At 40.9% G+C, this 27,995-nt stretch overlaps 1 protein-coding gene across 3 annotated transcripts in view; it reads right to left on the minus strand.

The window, feature by feature from the left end:
• The window catches only part of STS (steroid sulfatase), an 86,914-nt gene that overhangs the window by 38,284 nt on the left and 20,635 nt on the right, over positions 1-27,995 (minus strand). For 2 of the 3 annotated variants that reach the window (XM_077343296.1, XM_077343298.1), the window contains 5 exons: positions 23,108-23,285; positions 22,413-22,534; positions 18,063-18,185; positions 16,235-16,658; positions 9,200-9,336 (listed from right to left, as the gene is read on the minus strand). In XM_077343296.1, coding sequence (XP_077199411.1) covers positions 9,200-9,336; positions 16,235-16,658; positions 18,063-18,185; positions 22,413-22,534; positions 23,108-23,285 — 984 coding nt within the window. The remainder of the gene's footprint in view (positions 1-9,199; positions 9,337-16,234; positions 16,659-18,062; positions 18,186-22,412; positions 22,535-23,107; positions 23,286-27,995) is intronic. The other variant, XM_077343297.1, reaches the window with a different exon arrangement.

Here is a 27,995-nt window from a genome sequence, read left to right on the forward strand (position 1 = left end):
CTTGGATTTTAGTAAAGCTTTTGACAAGGTTCCCCATGATGTTCTGATGGATAAATTGAAGGACTGCAATCTGGATTTTCAGATAGTCAGGTGGATAGGGAATTGGTTAGAGAACCGCACTCAAAGAGTTGTTGTCAATGGTGTTTCATCAGACTGGAGAGAGGTGAGTAGCGGGGTACCTCAGGGCTCGGTGCTTGGTCCGGTACTTTTTAACATATTTATTAATGATCTAGATGAGGGGGTGGAGGGACTATTCATCAAGTTTGCAGATGACACCAAATTGGGAGGACTGGCAAATACTCCAGAAGATAGAGACAGAGTTCAACGAGATCTGAACACAATGGGAAAATGGGCAAATGAGAACAAGATGCAATTTAATAAAGATAAGTGTAAAGTTCTGCATCTGGGTCAGAAAAATGAAAAGCATGCCTACTGGATGGGGGATACGCTTCTAGGTAGCACTGTGTGTGAACGAGACCTTGGGGTACTTGTGGATTGTAAACTAAACATGAGCAGGCAGTGTGATGCAGCCGTAAAAAAGGCAAATGCCATTTTGGGCTGTATCAACAGAGGCATCACATCAAAATCACAAGATGTCATAGTCCCATTGTATACGGCACTGGTCAGACCACACCTGGAGTACTGTGTGCAGTTCTGGAGGCCTCACTTCAAGAAGGATGTCGATAAAATTGAAAGGGTACAGAGGAGAGCGACGAAGATGATCTGGGGCCAAGGGACCAAGCCCTATGAAGATAGGTTGAGGGACTTGGGAATGTTCAGCCTGGAGAAAAGGAGGTTGAGAGGGGACATGATAGCCCTCTTTAAGTATTTGAAAGGTTGTCACTTGGAGGAGGGCAGGATGCTGTTTCTGCTGGCTGCAGAGGAGAGGACACGCAGTAATGGGTTTAAACTTCAAGTACAACGATTTAGGCTAGATATCAGGAAAAAGTTTTTCACAGTCAGAGTAGTTCAGCAGTGGAATAGGCTGCCTAAGGAGGTGGTGAGCTCCCCCTCACTGGAAGTCTTCAAGCAAAGGTTGGATACACACTTTTCTTGGATGCTTTAGGATGCTTAGGGCTAATCCTGCGTTGAGCAGGGGGTTGGACTAGATGGCCTGTATGGCCCCTTCCAACTCTAGGATTCTATGATTCTATGATTCTATCTTTAAACTGGCTCTGGTGCTACCAGCCTCTTTAAGCCACTTCTGATTCAAGGTGTGAGCTTTCAAATAGTTAGATGTTACATTTCTTATTTGTGCCTTCCTAAAACATTGTTGTCTTTCTTGGATCTTAGAGACGTTCCCCCTGAATTTCTTCCTGGATTCTAGGTGAGCAGTCTTGCCTATTACCAATACCCTTCTTTCTTTGGAGTACCAACATCCCATTAACTAGTAAGGAATCTTAAGCACTTTCTCCCACAAGTGTCTGAGGAAACCATTTCACTTGATTTCCCCTCTTCAGACTGGACAGGGCACTTTCTCTCTTCAGAAGAATCCCACCATGGCCTGCATTTGGGAGTTCTCTTAACTGCCTCAAATTCCCACTGACAACGATCTGCCACAGTACTCGAGACGCTGTATTGACTGGCTTTTAAATGTTTAGTGAATAATATTTCTTTCAATTAAATTATCCTCAAAAGCAACTGTTTAGCTATGTACAGACAGGTTCACTTCTGACAGTCTGCTCTCCAGAGTCAAATATCTAAAACTCTCAATCAGAATCCAGCCTCAGAATAGAGTGAATTCCCTCCACCCATAGCCAGTATATTAATTCCCCCTCTCTAGTAAACGTATTTTAACCCTTTAGTCTTTGGGGATTGCTGTTTCTTTAGAACTTGGAATACGCTTCTGCAGGTGATGTCTGTCACAACCCTGGAATAGGATAGGTGATGGATAAGCCTATTCAGCCAGGATGTATGTGTGTATGCTATATAGACAACTCCTAGCAGCATTACTTTGAGGTTGGGCAGGGAAGGGGTAATAAAAAGTCCAGTGACCTCTTTGGAAGTATGTTCCTTAGCAATCATCGCAGAGATAACTTCTGGCATGCCATGGGCAGATTTTAAATCACCAGTCTTGATGGGAACACAAGGCCCAGTGGGATACAAAAATCACATGTATAACCCCCCAGAAGGTACTTGGAAGCAGCCTGTTTAGGATAAAGATGAAACAAGGGGAAGAAGGCCTGAAGGTGAACTGGGGCATGGACTAGGTCCAAATCATCTGCATTTGAATATCTCTTCCAATTTTTTTGGTAACTTAGTATTCAGTATATCTAGTAGCATAGCTTCTATAGGGAATTAACATTTTAATATGTTCTGCATTTTTCCATGCATATCCTTCCAATGCCTTTTTGCCTTAAGTCCACAACATATCGTAATTGCAGAACTGCACACAGTACTCCAGGTGTGAGCTGATCAATGTGGTATACAGTGGGACTGTGATATTTTGGGACTTCGATGTGATTCTTCTGTTAGTACAGCCTAAGGCTGCATTCACCTTCTTTATTGCTGCATCACACAGTCTGCTCATATTTAGCTTTCAGACCACAAGTACCCCAAGGATTTGTTCACACACATGCTGCCCAGAAGTGTATGTCTCATCCAGTGTGCTTCTCATTTTTATGATCCAGATATAGGGCTTTGCATTTCTTATTGAATTGCATCTTGTTCTCATTTACCCACTTTCCCAGTATGTTCAGATCTCGTTAAACTGTATCTTCTGGGGTATTCACTACTCACAATTTGAGGTCATCTGCAAATTTAATCAGGAGTTGCTCCAGCCCCTCATCCAGATCATTGATAAAAATGGACCAAGTACTAAGCCCTGTGCCACCCGACTGCTCATCTCCCTTCAATATGATGAAATGCCATTGAAAACGACTCTTTGGGTACAGTTTTCTAACCAGTTCCCTATGCACCTAACCATCTGAAAATCAAGTTTGCAGCCCTCCAGTTGTCCCATCAAAACATCATGGGGAACCTTATCAAGCCTTACTGAAATCCAGGGAAACAACATCAACTGAGTTTCTATGTAAATGGTCTTTTTATAACCAGCTATTCAAACTCAGTCACTACTTACAGCTCCACTTTCATCTTCTTTAGTCTTGAAACTGATAGATAATATAACAACCATGCCTTCATCTTTAATACTTTTCCAGGATTTTATTCTTGCCTGAACATTAACCATATTGCTGTATTTGGTTCATTTATTCTTTTCTACTAGTATAGAGGAATGGATTATTAGGTCCCCAAATTCCCATTTCATAATTTGTGGGGATTTTAATGCTAGAACTGGCTCCAGCTCAGATAATAATAAAACCAATTCTAATTCAACATTCTTTATTGTGGAACAACTCTGTAGTTTAGAACATTGCTCCCAGGATTTGGTTCTAAATAAAGCTGGTCACAGGTTTCTAGAAATTTTATCATGACATCAAATGAGTATTCTGAATGGAACTAGGTTTGATAGATTAGAAGTTTCTTTTACTTCTATGTCATCAAATAGAGCAAGTAAGGTTGATTACATTGTGGTTTAATTCTCCTTACCAAGGTTCCCTCCCCCTCAAGTTAGAGACAGGAAAGTAATCATTGCCCACTGAGACTTTGATGATAGTATTTTGTTACGTCCCAATATAAATATTTTAAAGGACACACTTCCAGGTCAAAGGAAATTAAAGTTATCTGAAGATTTACAATCCGTCCTAGCTCAACTTTTAACAAAAGAACACCTTTAGCTTTGTTACCATTTATTATTACAGAAGGAAGTAGACACTGTTAAATATTTTGAGGATCTTATATCTATGAGAAAGCTTTGGTTGTGTAATAATAGGCCTTTGTCAAGATCTTTACATTGCCAAAGAGGATGGTTTGATCAAGAGTATAAAGCAGCCAGGAAGGGTTTACTTAAATATGCCCTGTCAGGAATTTTGTTATGATAAAGAGGGAACTTTCAGTCACCCATCTATGCTTAAAACTGAATATAAAAAGCTTCTTAAACAAAAGAAGCAAGAGCATTCTAAATCTATATGGCAGGAACTTAGATTAGCAGTGACTGAAAAGAAAGAAAAAAGATTTTGGGACATAATATCTTATGGTTTAGGTGGATACCTGGGTATTTTAGAAAGAGAGTGAATGATATACCCATTTTATTAAAATCTTGAATCATTCAAGATTTTATGTTTAACACCTTTGTTAGAGGTTCACTTATGTCTTTTTCTTCTTTAAATCTTTTAACTTTTTATTTTGGAGAGAGAAACATAAGGATCAGGCCAACAGATCATCTAGTCTGGCATTGTGTTCTTATCAGCTGCCAATCAGATGGTCCTGTAAGCCAACAAGAAAAAAACAAGGCAAAATCCTTTCTCTGCTATTACTGATATACTGCCTCTGAATGTGAAGGTTCAATCGAGAATACAGGTTCCACTATTAATAACCTGCTACATGTACATTGTATGTAATTAAAGTGGTCCTTTTAAGCTTGCAATGCCAGTAGTACTTGGTTCTGCTGGACTTTTGAAACCTTGCTTGGGTTTCTTCTGACACTATGCTTTAATATCATTCTTTTGAACCTTGTAGCGCCACAGGGGCAATGTGTTCAGCTAGACATTTTAACACTGAACTGGTTCTTCTGGGCTTGAAAAAATGTCATCCCTTCAGTTTGTACTGCAGGAATTTTCTGGTCTGACATTAGTCCTCTTTTGCTTCAATTGCCACAGTAGCACTGTGTTCTGTTGGGCATTCTGTATACTGAATTGGTTGTGTTGAGCTTCCAAACACCCATGCTCCCCACTTGGAGTGTGATTTTGTGCTTGGCATCAGTTCTGTTGAACATGCATTGCCACAATGGCACTGGGTTGTGCTGGGCCCTAGTACATGGCACTGATTTTTATGGGCTCCGAACTCACTTTTTCTTCCTTAGTGCCTCCAGAAGTTTTTTGTTAATCTAAATTGCTTCTTGAATCCCCTTTCATGTTTCCATCTTGCTGGAATAATCATGGCTTGAGCATGTAATAGCTCTTAAACACTATCAGGTGCACACCAGTTGATAAAAGAATATAATCTCAAACAAGTTTATAATTGAAACATGTTCCTACTTGAGATTCAAAGTGATGCACTAGTTAAGAGTATTGTACTGCCTTGGGAAGACCCATGTTTAAATCCCTGATCATCAAGCAATTCTTGGAGAGATATTCAGGTACTTATTAACCTTCAGTTTTACCTAAATCAGGGTTGTCATGAAGATACAATGAAAACAGGAAAAATCTTGAGTTCCTTGGAGGAAACAAATTTTAAAATGTAATAAATATCTTCAACAATTTTTGTGGCTTTTTGCATCACTTGGAATCTATAAATTAAATTCCTTGATGCCAATTTCATGTTAGAAATAAGAATGAATATTATGTGTTCATATTGTTTTCAAGATCATTATTAAATATAAATCTAATGCAGTCGTGAAAAATAGTGTAAATGATTTGATAAACTGTCTATTGAAAGTAATTTGGACTGTGCTTTACTGAAACGCAGATATCTATTGAAGGTGAACAGAGAGAAGGAATATGAGGGGAGCATCATCTTTTCATATTGGTGCTTCAGCTTGATTGCTTCAAGTATGAACATGCTTTCACAAATGATTACCTCAAGAAATGTAGAGTCATTCCATTATAAAGGAGGATCCTTGCAGGACCTGATAAATTAGCACTCCTCTGGAGTCTGTGCACTGTCTCTTTGTACAGAATGGACAACATTCAGCAGAAAATGAAGAACACTTTGCTCTCATTTATTTCAAATGGGACTATCATTGTTTTGGATCTTATAGATACCAGCACAGTTTCTTTTGCAGTATGTTGTCAATGTCTGAAAAGGATCTGGGAGGAAAAAAAAAACATGGCAGACTGTTTTCAAATATATGGTCCTTGATTACTTTTTTTTAATATGAGATTTTTCATTAACATTAGGGAACAACATGAACCTGCACAACCATCCTGATGTACTTAGTGGAAATAAACCAGAATTATTGTATGGGCTGAAAAATCACTGTGGGCTTGTAATCTTGCACACCAAGGGCCAGCTGTATTTGGACTGGGGTCCTAAGAGGCCCTTTCAAAGTAGACACTTTTGAGCATGTGTAATATGTCCTGGTAATCATGAAACATTGAACATCCATCCTTGAAGTTTTCTAAGTTGCATCTGACAAAGTGGGCATGCACACGAAGCATATTCATTGAATAAAACTTTATTGGACTTAAAGCTGTTACTAGAGTCAACTTTAGTTATGCTGCATCAGACCAACATGGCTAGCAACCAAATCTATTCACATACGCATGACATCAGGACCCTGATGAGACTTTTAGAAGAGCCCTTCATTTAATCTATGATTTTTCTGAGGTAACATTAAATTGGTGAGTAGAATAGAAATCTCATTATTTGAAGCAATTTTCTTCTTTTTCTTATCATTGCACAGCAAGGCCTACCTAAGGGCTGGGTCTAGAACCTGCATCTCCCCATCTAAAATTAACTGATGGGAAAAATTTCTCAGTGTGGCATTTTCGAACTCCAGAAAATATTGTATAAAGAACATTTCTCAGTGTCCAGTGGTAGATTTTCTCAATGTCCAGAGGTGCACTGTATTACCCAACTGAACGGAGACAACTAGAGCAATCTTGGAGAAAGTCTCTCAATAAAGCACTGAGACCATCCTATAGGATGTTTATGGCATATGAGTTTGCTGCTTCCATTGCATCTGCCAGCTCATGCCCAACATAACTGTTTAAAGTAGTTCAGTCTCTAATCAGCCTTATTAGCTACGAGGCATATGCAAGCTTCTTTGTATATAAAATCTTGACACTCTGCCACAACCTTCCCCCAACCTTGAATATAGTAATTGAACTAGATGCTCCTTATCCATCTCTGAAAGAGAGATTCTATCACTTCAGGTGCCTTTCACAGGATGAAGTTGACAGGCTGCTAGCTTCAATGAGGCCCACCACTAGACCCTTGCCCATCGTGGCTCCTCAAAACAAGCCATGAGAAAGTAGGAGGCCTACTTTGGGAGATTATCAACCTCTCCCTAACATCAGGCATGTTTCCAAATGGGCTGAAGGAGGCAGTGATATCCCCTATTGAAGAAACCATCACTGGATTTGCAGGTCCTTGCTAGCTACTACCCCATCTCACAACTGGCTTTTCTGGGAAACGTAGTGGAGCAAGTGGCTGTGGACCAGCTAACTAGCATATCTAGATGTAGCTTGATCCATTCTAATCTGGCTTCTGACCTGACCAAGGGGTGGAGACAGTGCTGGTCGCCCTAACGGATGAGGCGGTTCAGTGCTGCTAATACTTCTAGATTTCACAGCAGCATTCAACACTGTTGAGCATGAACATGTGGATCCAGGGGACAGCCTTAAATGGCTAATCTCCTTTCTCCAAGGTCAAAGATAGTGTGGCAATGGGGATGACCAATTGCATCACTGTTAACTCAAATGTGGAGTTCCTCTAGGAGCAATCTTCTCCTCATTATTTAACATCTTCATGCACCTTCTCGCCCAGCTGGTAGGAAGCTATGTCCTGGGTTTTCACCAATATGCCAATGACATCCAGTTCTATCTCCTGATGAATGGTCAGCCTGACAACCCCCAATTCCTTGGCCGGATGCCTGTAAAGTGTTGCAGAAAGGATTCAGTGTAGTCGCATGAAGTACAACCCATAGGTCCTCTGGATATGTGGGAGAGAGCCAAATCCAACCAAAACATTGTGCAACTTAAAACAGCATAATCGGTCAGGAACTTGCAAGTGATTCTTAATCATGGAAGCTTAAGTCACGAAAGTAGCGCAATTAGAATTTTTCCATCTCTGCCAAGTCAAGCTACTAGCACCCTATTTGGTCCCAGAACACCTAGCCAAAGTGATCCATGCAACAGTCACCTCTAGGCTAGATTACTGCAACTTGCTCCACACAGGCCTTCCCGTATCTCTGTTCTGGAAATTGCAGTTGTTCCAAATTGCAGCATCCATCGTTCTCACTCAAACCCTATAAAGAAATCACGTCTGGCTACTAATTGTATATTGGATCAAGTTTAAGGGGCTGGTACTCACCTTCAAGACCATATATGGTCAGGGTCCTGTGTATCTTAAGGACTGTCTGCTTGTCTATACCTCCCAAAGAGCAACCTGTTCTATCCATTCAAATGGATTCATGATCCCTGGCCCCAAGGATATTTGCCTGGCCTCGACCAGAGCCAAAGCCTTCTCCTCGGTGGCTCCAACCTGATAGAATGAGCTCCCTAATGATATAAAGGCCCTATCGGAACTCAAATAATTTCATAGGGCCTCTAAAACAGAGCTGTTCTGCCTGGCTTTCTGTTAAGACTCCCAGGGACCTCCATCAAGCCTGATTCCTGTCAAGCCACTCTGACATCCACACACCTCAACTGAAAGCTACTGCCCAGCTGCTGTCTCTCCCCTCACCTGTTCTATTACCCTATGCACAAAGTTGTGAATTTTGACTTCTATTTGTGTGTTCTTGCTATGGGGCCTTCTGTTCATATGGTTATACATGTTTTAAATGTACTAATTCTACTGTTTCATGTACACTGTCCTGAGGCATTGCAGTGAGGGGTGGCATATAAAACAAATGAATACATAAAAATAAATAAAAACAATGCTTAGAAGGAAGTTATAAGTAAACACCAGCTGAATTTGTTTGTCCTCCTGTCATGATATAAAAGTCATACAATAGTCTTTTCATGATCTCCAGATCTTGATCCCCCCCACACACACATGACCACATTTTTTGTGGTGTCACTGTGTCCCGTTTTAAAATACATTCTGTGGTACTGTTCAGGGTCTGATCAATGGATGGATGGCAGCTCCATATCTCCTGTCATCTCTAGTTTCATTGTCAAGATAAAGATTTTGTTATATATCTTGTGAAGATAGCTGCAACATCTTTCACTCTACACTTTAATCTTCCCAGCTATCCTTTTAACAGTTAAAATATCTAAAAGCACACTAAACTTATCATTTTTAGGCAGCCTCATATACACCAAAGGTGAACCATTGAGCTCAGATGGATACCCAGAAATCATTTTGGATCATTTCTGTACTGTTTTTTTGCAGACAAGTACTTTTTGAAGGGGAAGGTATTCAAGGTTGCTAATATTTTTAAAAGGCAGTTAAGAGTTGTAAACCTCAAATAACATACCTATACTCCAATCCATTTCTTCCACAGCATCACCATATAATCCATGTTTGCTCTTTCCTTTGAAAGTCTGAGAGGCAAAAAGAGCTGTATGGACTTGAGGGTAAGACAGGAAAAGCAGAAACGGTGCCTCACTGTTTCTGAAATAGGGGGGGAAAGGAATATAACATGCAGTATTTCAGAATATTAGTACCAGATACAAATTTTGTCACTATAATCATACAGCCCTTGCTCAATGCAGGATCATCCTGAAGCATCCATGATAAGTATATGTTCATCTGCTGCTTAAAGACTGCCAGTGGAGGGGGGGGGGCTCATCAGTCCTTTAGGCAGCCTATTCTGCTGCTGAACTACTCTATGAAATCCCTAACCCCCAATATCTAGAAGAAGAAGAGTTGGTTCTTATATGCCACTTTTCTCTACCCAAAGGAGTCTCAAAGTGGCTTACCATCACCTCCCCTTTCCTCTCCCCACAACAGACACCTTGTGAGGTAGGTGAGGCTGAGAGAGCCCTGATATTACTGCTCAGTCAGAACAGCTTTATCAGTGCCATGGCGAGCACAAGGTCTCGCAGCTGGCTGCATGTAGGGGAGTGCAGAATTGAACCCGGCTCACGAGATTAGAAGTCCACACTCCTAACTGCTACACCAAGATGGCACTCTAGCTAGTACCATTCTACATGTAGTTAAAACCCATTACTGAGGGTCCTATCCTTTGCTGCCAACAGTAACTATTTCCTGCCCTCTTTCATGTGACAGCCATTCAAAAACAGAGCAATCATATCCTCTCTACCTGTTCTTCTTCAGGCTGAACATTCCCAAGTCCCTCATCTTTCCTTATAGAGCTTACGCCCTGGATCATTCTCATCAACTCTCCTCTGTACCCTCTCAATGTTGTCCATGTCATTTTTGAAGTGAGGCCTCCAAAACTAAATACAGTACTCCAAGGATGGTCTGATCAATACAGTAAGCAATGGAATTATTGCATCTTGCAACTTCAATGTGATGTCCCTGTTGATACAGTCCAAGATGGTATTTGCCTTTTTTTACTATCACATCATACTGTCTGATCATATGACCACAAGGAGACTAAGATCTCATTCACACACACCACTATCCAGAAGTGTATCTCCCATCCAGTATGCATGCTTCTCATTTTTGTGACCAAGATATAGAACTTTGTACTTCTTATTGAATTGCATCTTGTTCTCATTTGGCCACTTTTACAGCATGTTCAGATTTCACTGACCTCTCTATCTTTCTGGGGTGTTTAATACTCTTCCCAATTTTGTGTCATCTGCTAATTTAATAAATAGGCTCACCACTCCCTCATCCATATCATTGATAAAAATGACAAAAAGTACCAGACCTAGTACTGAGCCTTGTGGATCCCCACAGCTCACTGCTTACCTCTTGATGACAATAACTGTAGATTAGAATCCCAAAGATTTACAGGGAATGACATATATGGAGGGAACCATTAACTTACAAATACATTCAAAAACTAAAACCCTGGGACACATGAATAAAGGATTATGATGCCTCTATACTAATGCACATAGTATAGGAAACAAGTAGGAAAAACTAGAAGCCCGGTAAAAGCAGGACCTGGGAGGGAGGGCGGAAGGCCTGGGACTGAGGGCTGGCTGAGGGAAGAGCGCCTGCCAGTGCTACCACTGCCCTGAGCAGCTCCAGCTGCAGCCTTGCCAGGCCATGGTAGAGCTGCTGGGGTGGCGGGAGAAGCAGGCTGCATGCCAGCCCCTCCCCCAGGCCCAAAAAGGCCCACCAAGGCTTCTGTGGACCACGGGGGAGGATGGACTGGCCAACAGTGCCTCCCTCCCACCCCAAAAAGACCCGCCAAGGCCACTCCAGACCTTAGCTGGCCTGCCCAAGTTAGGGGGTGGCGGCCTAACATCCACTGTATTCAGAGATACAACTGGCTTTTCTGCTAGTCTACATATAATTTAAAAGTGTTTTGTGTGAGTCTGGATCCAGGCCATAATGTATAATTATATACTGTATATACATGCATTTCATTCTATATATGTCATCTAGGCATGCTTATATATGTTATTTTTTGTGCCAGAAGTGATTGGGAGTCTACAAATAATTACAGGTCTACATCTACAAATAATTAATCAAAAATGAGATGCTGAGTTGAGAGCCTATACCATATATTACAAGACACCAGTCCAATTTTCCATGAAGCATTACAAAACAATGGAGACAGTGATTGAAAATAGTACCAAAGGAAGAGCTTGTATCCCTTGTGACATTATATAATGTGAACACTGAATTATAGCAATAATACAGGACTGCTGCGAGTGACTGAATCTATTACACATGGTTATTTCCAGGAGATAACACCTTCCAAAGTAATATACTACTACACAAACAAAAAAGAATTCTTACAATAAGAATGGCTATCTAATCAATGGTTCATACAAATGGGTTTATCTGTATGGCTATCTAATCAATGGATGATACTGAAAGATCACTTACTGCTGGGTCTTTTACATCTACCAGATGCTGACTGACAGCTGACTTTCGGGTTTCACCTATTAATATCCTTTAGATTAGAAAATCTGAGGTGACTATTTTACTTACACCAAATGACTTGGGAAGGGGAAAAACCATGATTGACTACCTCTTCCATGACCTTGAAAATGGAATGGCACATAAGCTGGTAAGTGGGAGGTAAATTTGACAATAACAGTTAAACTCCTGTTTTATTAACTGAAGCATTTCAGTAAACAGTTCCTTTGAAAATTTACTGTTATATACCAAGACAGACCTTTCTTTCTTAATATGCCTAACTTACTTCTTGAAAAGGACAATTAAGTCAGAACCCAGAACTTGAACAACGCAGGAATCCCTATGGCAATGAAATCTCAGAAATCCAGCATCGCTTTCCTGAATATGCTTTATTTGTCACTGTTAATTAACAGTAAACAATGAGTGAGTATAAATGGGCAGTTTTCACAGTGGAAGGTGGCAAGCAGTAGGGTACTGCAGGACTTGATAATAAACTTTTAAACTTGTTCATTAATTATTTGGAGTGGGGACTAAGCAGTGAAGTGGCTAAGATTGTTGATGATAGTAAGTTATCAGGACAGTAACAACCAGGGAGGACTCAGATGAGCCAAAGCAATCTGTTGAGGCTGGGAAAGTGGGCATCAACATGGCAAACAAGGTTCAACATGGGCAGCTACAAAGTAATGCACATTGGAGCCAAAAATCCCAACTTTAAGTATATGTTGATATGGTCTGAACTGATAGTAACTAACTAGGAGAGGGATCTTGGAGTTGTAGTAGATTACTCTCTGAAGATATCAATTCAGTGTGCAACCGCAAAAAAAAAAAAAAAAGGCAAGTGCTTTGTTGGGGACTATGAAAGGGACAGAAAACAAATCAGCCAGTATCATCATAATCTATAAATCTATATTGTGGCCTCATTTGGAATACTATGTATAGTTCTGGTCACTACAACTCAGAAAATATACTATAGTATTGAAAAGGTGCAGAAAGAGACAACTTAAATGATCAGATAATAGTACATCTTCTCTATGAAGAAGGGTACTCTTTACATTAGAGAAATGACAAGTGATGGGTGACATGACAGAGGTTTACAAAATTATACATGGGATACAGAAGGTAGAGAAATAAGTACTTTTTTCCCTTTCTCACAACTTGTGGGCACTCAGTGAAATTAATGAACAGTAAGCTTAGCACTTAACATGTAGAACACACTGCCATAGGAAGTGGTGGTGGTTACAAGCAAAGACAGCTTCAAGAGGGGATTGGATAAACATATGGAACCAAGGTATATGAGTGGCTATTAGCCACAAGGTACAGTAGGAATAATATGTCTGGGGCAGTGATAGTGCTTGAGCTTCAACAGTGAGACGGCTTCAGGAGTTGGGGCCCTGTTGGTGGGTCTCCTGATGGTATCCAGGTTTCAGTTACTGCGTGATACAGAATGGATGGACAACTGGCTTGATCCAACAGACTGGATGGACCACTGGCTTGATCAAACATGGCTTCTCTTATATTCTTAATTATTTAGGAATTTGCCTGATAATGCTTGGTAAAATTCTCTACAGGTTAACCAATTATGATGTAAATTATATTGTTTAGAAGTACACTCCCATCTTCCTGAAGACTGCTGTGGAGGTATGTGACAACACCCCATGTCTAGACCTAGAAACTGACATTTCACATACTAGGAACTACTTTTTTGTTTGTTTTAAAAATATTTTTATTTTTATTGTTGGGGCTTTTGGGACTGCTTAGCCATCTAGCTCTCAATGAGGGCAATGCATGGGCACAGGGTGCCACAGCATTCACTTGGGCTATTATGAAGGGTTTACATGCCTGATGGAAACAACTAAGAAAGAGGTTTATTTCACTGGTACGCCTGAAGTATTTCTTCATTGTTCTTTTTTCCAATACTCTCACTATTGCTACTGGAGAATTGGAGCCTGGAAAAGTGTGTGAGAACCACAAAGGTTAGGAATAAATCCAAATACAGAAAAACAGAAACAATTTTTAGAAACCATTTTGGGCACATCTGTGTGTCTACCACAAAACCAACAAGTTCAGATCTAACACGTTTTGATCATACTAATCTTCATCAGACATTAATACAGGTGTATATAACATTTTTTTCAATGTACAATTGGGGGGTCTTCTTTGATATGGCTAGTTCTGGTCAGCAAATAGAAGGAATTGAATAACAGCTTATTGAGAATAATTGAGAATTATGAAGAATCTATGAAGTATGAAGAAGGGAATCTACATGATTCCCTCCACACATGATTTGCTAGGTTTTCCTAAATAATAAAGAGCTGAGTAAACAACAACATCTTCTGCCCTAATTCTATCGTACATCAGAATTCCAGAAGTTTCAAAATTTTACAAAGCCCTTCCTTGTGACACTTTCTAAAGGCACGAGACAGTTTCATTAAGCATAAGTATCAACTGCATTGAAGATACCATTATTAATTTAAAATAATTAGTACATGTATACTTATGCCTTTTCACAATTAGCCTATTGTAAATTAAAATAAATGTTTTATACAGATGCTGAATAATAATTTGATACGCAATGACTAAGACACAATTCTAGGCAAGCACTGCCCCCGACTTCAGCATAAAAACCTGGGAGCTACTTGTAAAGTAGGTCTCCATAATTTGTGATTCAGCCATATGAAAAGCCACCTTTTATATACTAAGGCCTCTTGGGGCTTGACAACCCACTGCTTTAGAAATACTAGAAAGTTCTTGATGATGGCCTCAAGTAGGGTAATGCTGTTATGTGGGCTGTTACCCCTCCATCACAGGCTGGCACACTCGTGTCAACCCTTCCTGGCACTCCTGAGCAGACCCTGGCACCAGAGAGAGAAAAGCCAGGTCAAAGTATAATGGGAGAGCAACTAAAATCCACTTCTTGCTCTCAAGCAGGACTTGGAGTTAGGCTTCCCCCAACTTACTTGCTTGCAAACAAAAGAGGAGTTTGTCAGCACAACTGGCAAGTACAGAGACAAAGGCACCCCACCCAAGACTCCCCTCCAGCCAGCCAAACATATTGTTTTGTAAACTCTCTTTCAACACCATATCTAATCCAAGATTTGGTCTTTGTCTTTTCCCTTACCACTATCCACAGGCACAAGCAATCATCCAGGATTTGCCATAAATGGGCCATCAGACCTTCTACATAGGAAATATTTCTTCATGTTCCCAGCAGCTAGTTTCTTTGTCTCAGCAACCCGTTTCTTTGTTGGGACCCGGCCCCAGCCATCAAACTCTTTGTCCAAGCCCTGGACAAGGTAGGTTCAGCCCCCTATCACCCCAGGTCACAAATTTCCTTTAAATATTGGGCTCCCACAGCCACAAAGTGCAGTCAGTTTCCAGGCTACAGAAACAGTGTCCGATGTTCGTCTTGGTCCCTCGTTTGTCATCCCAAATTGCTTCCTTGAACCTCCGGAACTCTGCTCCACACAGAAGACAGGTAGATATCACTTCCGATCAACCCTTAGTATAGGTTCCTCTCCTATAAGCCTTTTCTTTGTGTGCTAGTGACTAGGAATGTACATTTCTATGCTAGAGTGTGCATGTGTTGTCTTTTGTCTAATTAGTGTGTGTTAATAAAATCCTTCCATCTCAGTGACATAATTACCCAGTAAACCGTGCAATACAAGGTCCCATGTTACGCCACACTGCCTCTTGGTGGCTCTACCAGCTATTTCTCCACGTCCTTACAGACACGCATTTGGCGTAACAATGCCTATGGGCTGCATTTGGCTTGGCAGTCACAAGTTCTACAACTCTGATTATTCATATTGAACAATATAAAAACAGTAATTATTTATTGTGGTGCACAATTTAAAAACAGAATAAAAACTACATAAAAACTATACAGAACTAACTGCACATAAGACCAAACGCGTTTCGACCCTACTGGGTCTTCCTCAGTGGTCAGAATTATAACAATACACTCTATATACAAAATCTAAACTCATTATAAAGTGTAGCTGAGTGGGATCTGTAGATTATGGCTCCAACCAATATGTAATTTTTTTTGACTTTTTGGAGACCACCTCCTATGGCATATGCCTAGGCTCACCACTCTTCGCTATCATATAATTCAAGTCTGGCTGACCCATGCCACCAAGGTGTGAGGCAAGGATGTGTCATTAGAATTTAAGGATCATGGGGAATGAAAAGCATGTGGCTAAACAACTAGGTAGGAAGGATATGACCAATTACTCTGATGTCTATTAAAACTGGTGGTACAGAGGATTCGGGAGCATCCTGTGAGTGAGGGGAACTTTGTTGGAGAAAACAAATGGGACTGAAACAAATCAGATAACTATAACCGGAGCAGAGCCTGTTCTGTATATCTGGAAGCACAGTTATTGGATGGACTGTGTCGCTTTCTTGAGATGGAACCCTATCCCAAGCTCATTCACATTATAGGTTGCCTTGTTAACAAGTTAACACAGTAACATACCAATATATTAATGCATTGCACACATACCTTTTTATAAACCTTTTGGCTTCCTCAGTAAACCTTTGTGTTAAGTTTTCATAGATCCAGGGTTGCTGAATAATAGTGTGATTTCTCATCAAGATGCAGTTTAGATACCGGTAGCTATACCACCATAACAGCAAAAGTCCAAGTAAAACCGAGATAATCAAGAACAAGTATCCCAGTGCTCTGAGAAGGCCTTTTGAAAGACCAAGATAGTGTATAGCCTTCAAAGAGATCAGGGCAATCCCAATGAATTGGAGAGATGGACGAATGAACATTTTACACCCTTCGATAAACACGCTTCCATGTCCAGGTTTGCAGTCTCTAAGATTGGTCACAGGAATTCCATAGAAGTAATCGAATCCATGGCTTAAAGGGTGGTGGCAGAAATCACTACTGCTGTTGCAGTAAATTCCAAGATGCCACTTTCCTAATGTAGAGAAGTACACACAAACATATTTCAGATGGATAGTAAAATGTCATACCAGACAGCTAGTGTGTAATATGCATAAAAACACCCCTATTATCTCTTTCTTGTTTTAACAGACACTATTCTGCAAATATAAGCACACTGTTCAGACAGTGGCTGATGATCTGCCTCTCTGAAGCCCACAAGAAGGATGACTGCAACATCCTCCTCCTGCACATGGTCCCCAGCAACCGATATAAAGAGGCATACTACCTCTGGCACTGGAGCAAGTAGATATCCATCATGACTAATAGCTACTGATAGCCCCATCCTCCATTAATGTAAACCGCCCTGAGCCTCCGGGGAGGGCGGTATAAAAGTATGATAAATAAATAAATAAATAAATAAATAAATAAATAAATAAATAAATAAATAAATTTGTTCACTCCCCTTTAAAAAAAAAAAAAGCCTTCCAACTTGTGGCCATCAACACATCCTGTGACATGAAATTCCAGAATTTAACTATGCCCTGTGTGAAGAAGTACTTCATTTTGCCTGTCCTGAATCTCACACACTTCAGTTTCAGTGGATGATCCTTGGTTCTAATATGAGAGAGAAAAAAGATCAAACATCTCTGTCTCTACTCTTTCCACATCATGCATAATTTTACAGGCCTGTATATGTCTCATTTTATTTGTTTTTCTAAGTTAAACTGCCCTGAACGTTTTGACTCTATAGGGCAGTTGCTGTAGCTTCGTAATCAATATTGTTGCATTTTCTGCATTTTCGTTGCTTTTACAATCAATGTTCAATGACCCTCAGGCACATAAATTATGGTGACTAACCAATGTCCACCAGAATGGGGATAGTGGACTTAGTGGGGATCCTACTCACTGTTTGACAAGACAAAGATTTTCATTGGCATAGTAAGTTTATAAACTGGAGAGCAGATAGTATTAGTATCAAGGTGCATCTTTTATCTAAACTAGTAGCTAATAAAATCTTTATCTAATACCACATGGACCCAACAAGTCCTTTCAAAGGCCAAAATCAGAGGAAAAATTATGTATAGAGTCTCACCACTTACAGGTTTATCACTAGCAACTTTATATATTCAGAATCTACAGATGTGATTGTTACATCTCTACTTGCTGATAAGGAACCCCCCTGCCAAAAAAACCCTAGCAATAAAAAATTATTTAAAACTTGTCTATTAATGATTTATAATAACTATTCATGACCCAAGAACTATGCATCATAGAGCTTTTACTGGATGAAAGAAAAGGTATTAATGTATATGCTGTGTTACATAAAGAGTCAACAGAAGCCAAACTACCAGAAAAAAATCAATAGAAAGCAAACTATGTAATATTGCCTACTGGGTAGGAACACGAAATACCAACTAACACATATTTATCATCATACCTATAAGAGCTGTAGAATAACCTTTTTGTTGTAAAAGTTTTGCAAATGTTGTTTCTTCAGAAGGCAATCCACCAGAAGAACCAGAAAATAAGAACACTCCACTTCGATGTATAGAGGCTATACCTGAAAAGAAAAGAAAAAAACTTTGGAAAGCTAAAGCAAAAAAAGTGTTCATTAACATAATATATATATGCTTCAAAACAAAGAAACAAATCAATATTTATTGTAATAACTACAAAATATCCGTTATATATTGAATATACCCATTGAGTTGTAAACACCATTCTATGACATTGAAAGATTATTGATATCAAAGTAAGAAACAAGCAATTCTTCCACCTTACATTTTTGTCAGGAAATTTCTCTTTGTTTTACTTTTGAACATAATTACCTTTATCACAAACTAGGTATCAACTGTTTGATAATATTGTTTTTTAATTATAGCATATGACCAAGATGTTTTCCTCGACCTTATGCCAGCAGACATGTGTGAGATAAATGAGATGTTTGGGAAAAGATAAGGGAAAAAAAATCTTCTTTTATAAACAGTATAAGCAAGATATGATTGCAATTAAAGAAACACTACATCGGGTAAACATTTGGAAACTTTATCAAGTGTTCATTGTATGTAGATAATGGTGTGCTGCCAACCATCAAAGAAACGAGTCTTTCCTGTTCCAGCTGCAATCCTTTAAGCACATCCAAATGTTGTTTTTGGGTGCCATTGGATCCTAAGGAAGAACATAGGAGGTTTTTGAAATCAGTAGTCTCCTTAGTATGTAGAAAAATATTAGCCAGTAAATAAACAGGCTTATTTTTCCTTGGTACCCAAGAAACATTGATGGGAACTGTCAGTAAGAAGAGGAAAAGAAGCAAAACAAAAAATCCTGATGGCATTTGGATAGGTTTTATATTCTGGAATAGAATGAGGATATGTGCGGTGACATGCATGTATCCTGACCTTAATCCTACCTGGTTATAAGCATTTAATAGCTATGACCATTTGGAACATAACAGTCCCAGTGTGCGCATGTCTTCTTCTACTGGGCTAGTGTTGGTAGTCCTTGAGGTGGGGTAGCTGCTGGGACTCTGGAATTCTCATGGAGCCCACTGTCACTGACTATACACCTAGCCTGTTACCCACCTCCTCTTCTGCCAGCTGCCTGTTGGTAAGTAGGGATGGGCACAAACCTAAAAAGGCAGTCCATGGACCAATCTGGACCCATACAAACTTGAAAGGGGGTCGAAATCACTCAGGAAGGGACTTCATTTAAGCCTTTGGTTTTGCACCCTCTCTCTTTGAAGTAGCTGGGAGCAGAACCAAAGAGAGAGAGAGAGAGAGAGAGAGAGAGAGAGAGAGAGAGAGAGAGAGAGAGAGAGAGAGAGAGAGAGAGAGAGAGAGAGAGATACAAAAGCCTTTATTGGCATAAAGAACAATACAGGTAAGGAGATACAAAATGGTACAATTATAAGAATCAGAAAGAGTTACTAAATTTTGTTAAAAACAAGGAGTTAATACTAAAAACCTTTGCTAAAAATTTTGCAATGCGGGCGATCCACTCGAGTAGTTTATTGATCGCTGCCATTTCATTACTATGGTATTGAAGGGAAGATAGAATATCGGATATCCCCTGGCGGTATAAGGAAAACTTAGGGCAAAACATAATAATATGCGGAAGGAGATCAGGGACCGTACAGCCGTGAAAACATAGTCTCTCCGCTAAAGGAATGTGGTTAAACCTTCCTAAAAGAACATTGGAGGGGAAAGAGTTCAGCCGAGCAAATAAGAGTGCTTTCCTGTCAGAGAAAGCTTCAATACTAGTCAGGTAGGGGAGGATAACTTTATATAGCGGGACAATATTCCATACACGGGGAGAGCAAGATGGAGATGTAAATGCCAGTAAGGATTGATATTCAATGTCTTCTAGTCTCCTTACTATACACTTATATATACCTTTCTCCTCGAGATCCATCAAAGAATGTATGTCTAAGCCCAATGAGAGGAGTTTGTTAGAGAGTCTATGAGACCAATTGGAGTTATGGGGATCACTTAGCAGGACAGCTAAAAGGTTATTTGAATGAGCCCTAAAATGAAGACTGATCCAGAACCTAAAGGTAAGAGACCAGGCTCTGGTTTCAAGTCTCTGTTGGCCCAGTTCAGCAATTAAGATGTCATTAGCCACATTTCTAGGGACTTGGAATAATGACCTGAGGAAGGAGGCATGGAGTGTTTCTAGATCGTGATTAAATGCTTCGATCCAGATTGGTATCCCATAAAGCAGCTGTGGAACCATTTTGGCCTTATATATTTTCAGCGCTGCATAGAGGTCGCGATTGATTTTGAGAGTAAAATTTTGTTAATAAAGCCAATGGGCCTTTCATGGAACTCCTAACTTTCTTCTTGTGCATGAGCCATTTGTTAATTAAATTTAAAGTGATTCCAAGGTATTTAAAATGATAAACCTGTTCGATGTTATTTCCGCCAATTATCCATGAATATTTATAGTGCCTTTTTGAAAAAACCATTATTTTGGTCTTTTCAAAGTTAATTTTTAAATTGTTTTCCCGACAGTACTCAGTAAATTTATTAAGATAACGCTTAATACCAATTCTTATTCTGGATAACACTGTGTCATCAGCATACAATAGTAGGGGGGTAGGTCTTGACCCTAACATAGGCGGATGACCATTCACCTCCTCCAGATACACAGGGAGGTCATGTAGGAATAGGTTAAATAACTGAGGTGCCAAAATACAGCCCTGCTTAACACCCACCCTTACAGATATTTTGTTTGTTAGATTACCCTGCTAGGAAAATTTTATTTGACAAAAGTTATTGGAGTGCAAACTTTTTAGCAAGGATAAGAGGTGAAGGTCAATATTGAGACTGGCAAGTTTGCTCCACAGAGACGATCTAAGGATAGAGTCAAAAGCCATCTTCAAATCTATGAATGCTACAAATAGTTTGCCGCTTGGAGGCTTTATATACTTGTCACATAGGAAGGATAGAACGGCGCAATGGTCTAATGTTGAACAGCCTTTTTTAAAGCCAATTTGCTCGGGCCCTATAATGTTCTTGCTGAGTACCCAGTTAGATAGTTTCAAGGACAGGTGCTTACTGTAGAGTTTACCGATTATAGAGAGTAAGCCTATAAGGCGGTAATTCATAGGCTGGGTAACTTCTCCTTTTTTGTAAAAGGGCAAAATGATGGAGTTTAACCATGCTTCGTAAATTTGACCAGTAGAGTCAGTTACAGAAAATACCTTTGCCAGGATAGGGGCCCACCAGTGGGCATTATCAGTGATGAGCTCTGGCGGGATGCCATCAGGCCTGGGCGATTTATAGGGCTTTAACCAAAGAGTTAAATGGATGAAAACCATTTTAAAATAGCAGCTGAGCAGCAGACCCAGCTACTTAACCCTTTGGTGTTGCTCTTCCCTTTATGAAAGGAGGGATCAAAATCAGAGAGTTAAAGATGGGTGTGAAGTGGCTCAAAGGGAGCATTTAATCTCCTTCTTTCTGCTGGCCAAGCAGCCTCAGGCTCCCTCACAAGGCCCATAAAATCATAGCGTACGAAGAGACCTCCACGGTCTAGTCCAATCCCCTGATGAATCCAGGAAACTCACAACTACATTCCACCCACAGTGACCCCAATTCCATGCCAACATGATACCCCCCCTCAAACAGAATCCCTGGCCAGTATAAACTGGAAGAAATTTGCCTCCCAACCCTGAAGTGGTGATTGGCATTCCTCTAGGCATGGAGAAAAGGGCCACAAGAGCCAAGCACCAACACAATCCCATCTGCTGACCCACTCACAATCTGTCTCACAGAATCAGCATTTCTATCAGATGGTTATCTAGCATATGCTTAAAAACTTCCAAAGGAGAACTCACCATCACCCGAGGAAGCCTGTTCTACTGAGGAACTACTATAGCTGTAAGGAATGTCTTCCAGATGTTTAGGCAAGAATAATTTTAACCCACTGGTTCTGGTCTGGTCCTCTGGGGCAACATAAAAGAATTCTGCTCCATCTACTGTATGATATCCTTTCAAGTACTCATTTAAAGGGGCTGCATAATATAAGTGTACTTAGTAATGTTTGATTTAAATATAATACTAATAAAAACAATATTTGTAGATTGAAATTAACCTGAAATACTGAGCTCCAATCAATAGAAATTTTGAATTTCCTCTATTTCAATGCATTGTAACTCACCTAATAAAATTTAAAATGTGTGGCTGAATAATTACAGTCCTGGTTTAAATTGATTTGCAATATTTAACATTACAAATAATAAGGCATAAAATAATAACAAATACTTAAATAACCTAGAAAGATACCTTACCTGATCTGATTGAATACCGGCCTGTCAAAAAAGCAGCTCTGCTTGGACTGCAAAGTGGTGAGGCTGCTATATGTTGAGTCAGCATTGCACCTTCACTAGCTAATTTGTCAATATTGGGAGTTCTGAATTAAAACAAAACTTTTTTTAGGGTTTTCATACTTCATACACATATTACATATACAGAAAAGAGGACTGCCATCCTAACCATTCTAAAATGATTAATTTAAATGGATTTAGAAGAGCCCCAAGGTTTTTGTGAAAGACAATTGAATTTCTAGCAAAGAATTATCATACTGCATGTTTGGACTTATGATGCTATTTACTAATTTGCTACTAATTTACTTTCTCCTTATATCTGTACTCTTATGACTCGTGTTCCATTGTCTGAGGAAGTGTGCATGCACATGAAAGCTACTGCCTTGAATATATCTTTGTAGGCAAAGTGTTACATATCTTTGCAGAATAGAAATGGTGCCTAGGTTTTGTTTTATGCATGAGGTACCCAAAGACCACATCATTCCATTCTCTATCTGTAAAGTGCATGAAGCTACAAATGTACACTAGATCAAAAGCATTTTAGATTAGACATATATATATATATATATATATATATATATATATACATACATACATACATACATACATACATAAATAAATAAATAAAATCCACCCACACACCAAGTATGTTAACAAACCTTAGTGTTTTGTTCCCAAAGCATCCCAAGTCTCCAATGCCAAGGTCATCAGCCATGAATATGACAACATTGGGTTTTGAAACTGTTTTGTTAGCTTTGCTGGCTTCCCACAGATAAAACAGCATATGAAAAAGGAATATCATCTTTTTGCTTATAGATGAAAACATTTTAAATGTACCTAGAGATAATAAAATAATTTTTTACAGAGTGGTTATTTAAACATTGCACTGTCATATCAATTACAGTAAGAACCACACAATTACAAATAATTGTAATTCCCTCAACAGATATGCTGAAAGAGACATCTAAAATGTATTGAAACAGAAAACTAAAGTTTAACACATAGACCCATTATGCACAGGGGTTTTAGCACACATTTGGGGTGGAATGGCGGCAACTAAAGTCACCGATAACGGTGCCAGCTGCCCGGTGCCAGCTGCAACCGGCTGCAGCTTCGGTGCATGCCGCCGAAAAAGCCGCGTCAGCGAAACGTGGAAGAAAGCGCAGCTTCCGGGTGACCGAGGCGCAACCAGAAGCAGCGCCCGGATCGCCGCGTGCATAATCAATTACTCTGGGTTTTGCCGCCATCGCACCCCGCCCCGTGCATAACCGGTGTGCATCGCGTCTTCCTCCTCCGCGTTTTCCATGTGACTCGAAATCGCTGTTTCGGCGGCCGTGCATAATGGGCCATAGTGGAAACATACCATTCATACTGGAATGTGTTCAAGGATACTGCATAATAAAAAATACTTCTTCAAAATACAGATATACCTATGCAACTAAAATTGTTAATAAATACACATTTAGATATATTCAATATTTTTATTTGGGCTACAAGGGTAAATATTTTGAAAGGAAAAATTGTAGCTGCTAGTTAGCATATATCTGGGGATTCATCTCAGCAGGTCGCAGACCATGGCTGATCCCGAATAATCTAATGTGGCTCATAGATTCTGAGATCAGACTTCATAAACAAACCCTTCAGCTGATATATATATTAGTGTGACACTTTCATATGGTTGGCCATGGGCAGGCTGCAAGTTGCTTGGAACTAAAATACGCCAAACTCCCAAATTGTTTACTCAACCCTGGAATGAAAACTAATCTAATTTAAGCACCATAAGCCTCTCCTATCCCTCCCTCCCACCCCTACCAGGACATGACTTAACACACAACACAAAAATACCCCGCCACCTGGACATGATTTAGCACACACAACACAAAAATACCCCCCCCCCCAAATAGAAAAGAACACCAGGCTGGGCAGACCTGAGAGGTCATAGAAGACGATCGGGGCCATCTCCCTGGAAAAAGCTCACCCAATCCAATCACAGCACACAAAACCCTCTGTTAATCCAAAACCCAAGAAACTATGCAAGAAAGCCAGGGATCAAGGTTGCCTAGAATTAAACCGTTAGAGTCAGCAAAACATCAGACATGGATGGCCCACAAACATCAGGCACAACATCAACAGGGGACTAAAAGGGGTCAGGGATCCCAATAATAAGGGGAAGAGGCAGAGACAGCGGTAGGAGGAGGCTGGACAAAAGAAGGGGCTTGAGATATAATCAGGCTCGGGACCCTTCTAACCTCTGTCCCATCTCTTGGGTCACTAGGGTCACTAGGCAATGGTGAACAACCCACCTCCGACACTGATGCTGTGCAACATCAGGTTGATCAAAAATAAAGCCTCCACTCTGCAAGCCTATTTTGCAGAGCAGGGGGCAGACCTGGCGTGCCTGACAGAAACCTGGACCAGGGATGGCAAAACAGTTGCTCTCAAAAACTGGCCCCACCATTAATCACGGACTGTGGGGCAGGGAGGAGGAGTGGCAATCCTGATCCATGATAAGAACCCGTTCAGGGTTCTCCCTGCACCAAAATCCCAGGAATTGAATGTGTTGGCCTTGGGTGGGGCACAACCGAGAACTTGGCCATCTGGCTAGTGTACCGTGCACCCAATGCACCCCCATAGGCTGCTGGAGGCGGCTGCCACCGGGACACTACAGTTCCCTAGACTGTTAATTCTGGGGGACTAACATCCATGCAGAACTGCCATCCTCTGGCAATGGGCTGGAATTGGTGTCAGCCATTGCGACACTAGGACTCTCGCAGTTTGTTGTTGGCCCTACCCACCAGGCAGGCCACACCCTGGACCTCATTTTCGGTGCAGGGTCAAGTGTGGATCCAGTTATGACTACTTCCGTGCCATGGTCGGACCACTATACCCTGAAGACCCGGCTTAGGTTGCCACTTCCCCCTCAGTTGGGCATCGAGCACATTTCAGCTCACCCACGAAAACATATGGATCCAATTGGATTCCTGAATACTCTGTGGGACCCAATACCTCCCAATACTTCTCTAGATGGACTGGTCAGCAACTGGCATGACAGGATGCAGGCCGCCATTGATGAGATAGTTCCCAGATGTCCTCTCCACCCCCATCTCAAGTGGGGTCCCTGGTATACTGAGGATCTACACTGGAAGAAACGGGAACTGAGATGACTAGAGCGAGTTTGGAGGAAGACTCGCAACAAAGAATCAAGAGCATCTTATAGAATGCAGATGAAAGCCTATGAGATGGCAGTGAAGTCAGTGAAACACAACTTTTACTCGACATGCATCGCGTCTGCGCACTCACACCTAACACAATTATTCAGGGTAGTTCAATCCCTCACTGCTCTTGATGAGAGACAGCAAAATAATAGCCAATTGGCATTTGCGAGTCACTTAGCAGACAAAATCTTGACTCTCTGCCATGACCTTCCTCCAACCTTGGATACAGAAAGTGAACTAGAGGCCCCTTGGCCATCTTTGGAGAGAACACTGAGTAACTTCAGATGATTCTCATAAGCTGAAGTAGACAGGATGCTAACAGCAACGAGGCCAACCACTTGCTCGCTAGACCCATGCCCATTGTGGCTCCTAAAAACAAATGACATATGAATTGGGGGGCTCCCCTGGGAAATAATCAATCTCTCTCTTACAACAGGAGAATTCCCGGAAGGACTAAAAGAAGCAGTGGTATGCCCATTGCTCAAAAAACTATCCCTTGACCCACAGAAGCCTGACAACTACCATCCCATCTCGCACTTAGCATTCTTGGGGAAGTTAGTTGAAAGGGCTGCAGTGGACCAAATATCAGCATTCCTGGAGGAAACTTCAGCCCTTGACTCATTTCAGTCAGGTTTCCGGCCTGGCCATGGGGTGGAAATGGCGCTAGTCGCCCTGATGGATGACCTCCGTCACCAGCTAGACCAAGGCGGGTCAGCGCTGCTTATACTATTAGATCTTTCAGCAGCGTTTAACACTGTATATCATGAGCTCCTAGCTCACCGCCTTGCCCATGCTGGGATACAGGAGACAGTTCTCAAATGGCTGATCTCCTTCCTCTGGGGTTGTGGACAGAGGGTTGAAATAGGAGAGAGAGTATCCAACTGTCATCAGCTCACATGTGGAGTCCCACAGGGAGCAGTCCTCTCTCCTATTTTATTTAACATCTTCATGTGCCCTCTTGCTCAGCTGGTATGGAGATTTGGGCTGGGTTGCCACCAATATGCAGATGACACCCAGCTCTTCCTCCTGATGGATGACCGCCTCGATTCCCCCCCAGAAACCTTAACCAGACGCCTGGAAGAAGTGACAAAATGGTTTGAGCAGAGTCATCTGAAGCTCAAGCCTTCAAAGACAGAGGTCCTGTGGCAGGATAAGAAGGGACCAAGCAAGGAAGCGCGCCTACCCAACACGGATGGAGTGCATCTAACAGTAGCCCACTCCGCCAGAAACCTGGGGGTGATCCTCGACACCTCCCTTTCCATGGAGGCACAGGTCACAAGAGTAGTGTGGCAGGCTTTCTACCACCACCGCCAAGCCAAGCTACTAGCGCCCTACTTGGCACCAGAACATCTAGTCACAGTGATCCAAGCGATGGTCACCGCTAGACTGGACTTCTGCAACTCGCTCTACGCAGGCCCACCCTTATTCTTGATCAGGAAACTGCAATTGGTGCAGAATGTAGCGGCCAGGATTCTCACCAATACATGTGGAGATCTCACATCTGGACTATATTTCAACACCTCAACTGGCTCCCAATTGAATTCTGGATCAGGGTTAAGGTTTTTGTTCTTACTTTCAAGGCCATACGTGGTCTGGGTCCAGTGTACCTACAAGACCGTCTCTCTGCCTATACCCCCAAAAGAGCATTACGCTCTGCCACCGCCAACTGGCTAGTAATCCCTGGCCCCAAAGAAGTACGTTGGTCCTCAACAAGGGCCAGAGCTTTTTCTGTCCTGGCCTCCACCTGAAGAGATCAGGGCCCTGTCCGAACTCCCAAAATTTCACAGGGCCTGCAAAAGGAAGCTCCTCCACCAAGTATTTGCCTGAGACCAAAAACCGGTCCTCACTCAGACATCATCTCCATGGCATGAACTAGTCTGTCCTCTTTAAGGGCCTTAGCTAAGTTCCGTTCCTATTATATTGTTTAAGATCACTTAAATTATGTTATTTAGATTATTGTTGTTGTTGTATTTGTTTGTTATATATTAATTTGTTCCATGTATCCCTCATGTTGTATGTAAACCATCCTGAGCCATATGGAAGGGCGGTATAGGTATCAAATAAATAAATAATACTGAGTTGTACCTGCTTAATTAGATTTAATGAATCAATCACAGCTGCCCCATTCATCAATTTTAAATTGGAATGTCTGAATTTTACATGTTGCTGTTACTTTTGCACAATCAGTTGTCTATGTGATGGGTGAATAGAGATATGGAAATATGTGTCCTTAAGATCTAGGAGTGCAAACCTAATGAAAGAAATTCAATAACTGATAGCAAGGAGACCATATGAAATTCTGAATCTTGTATAAACTAATTTGACTGTTGAA

Source organism: Paroedura picta, chromosome 6 (assembly GCF_049243985.1).
Source record: "Paroedura picta isolate Pp20150507F chromosome 6, Ppicta_v3.0, whole genome shotgun sequence".
Classification (NCBI taxonomy): Eukaryota; Metazoa; Chordata; class Lepidosauria; order Squamata; family Gekkonidae; genus Paroedura; species Paroedura picta.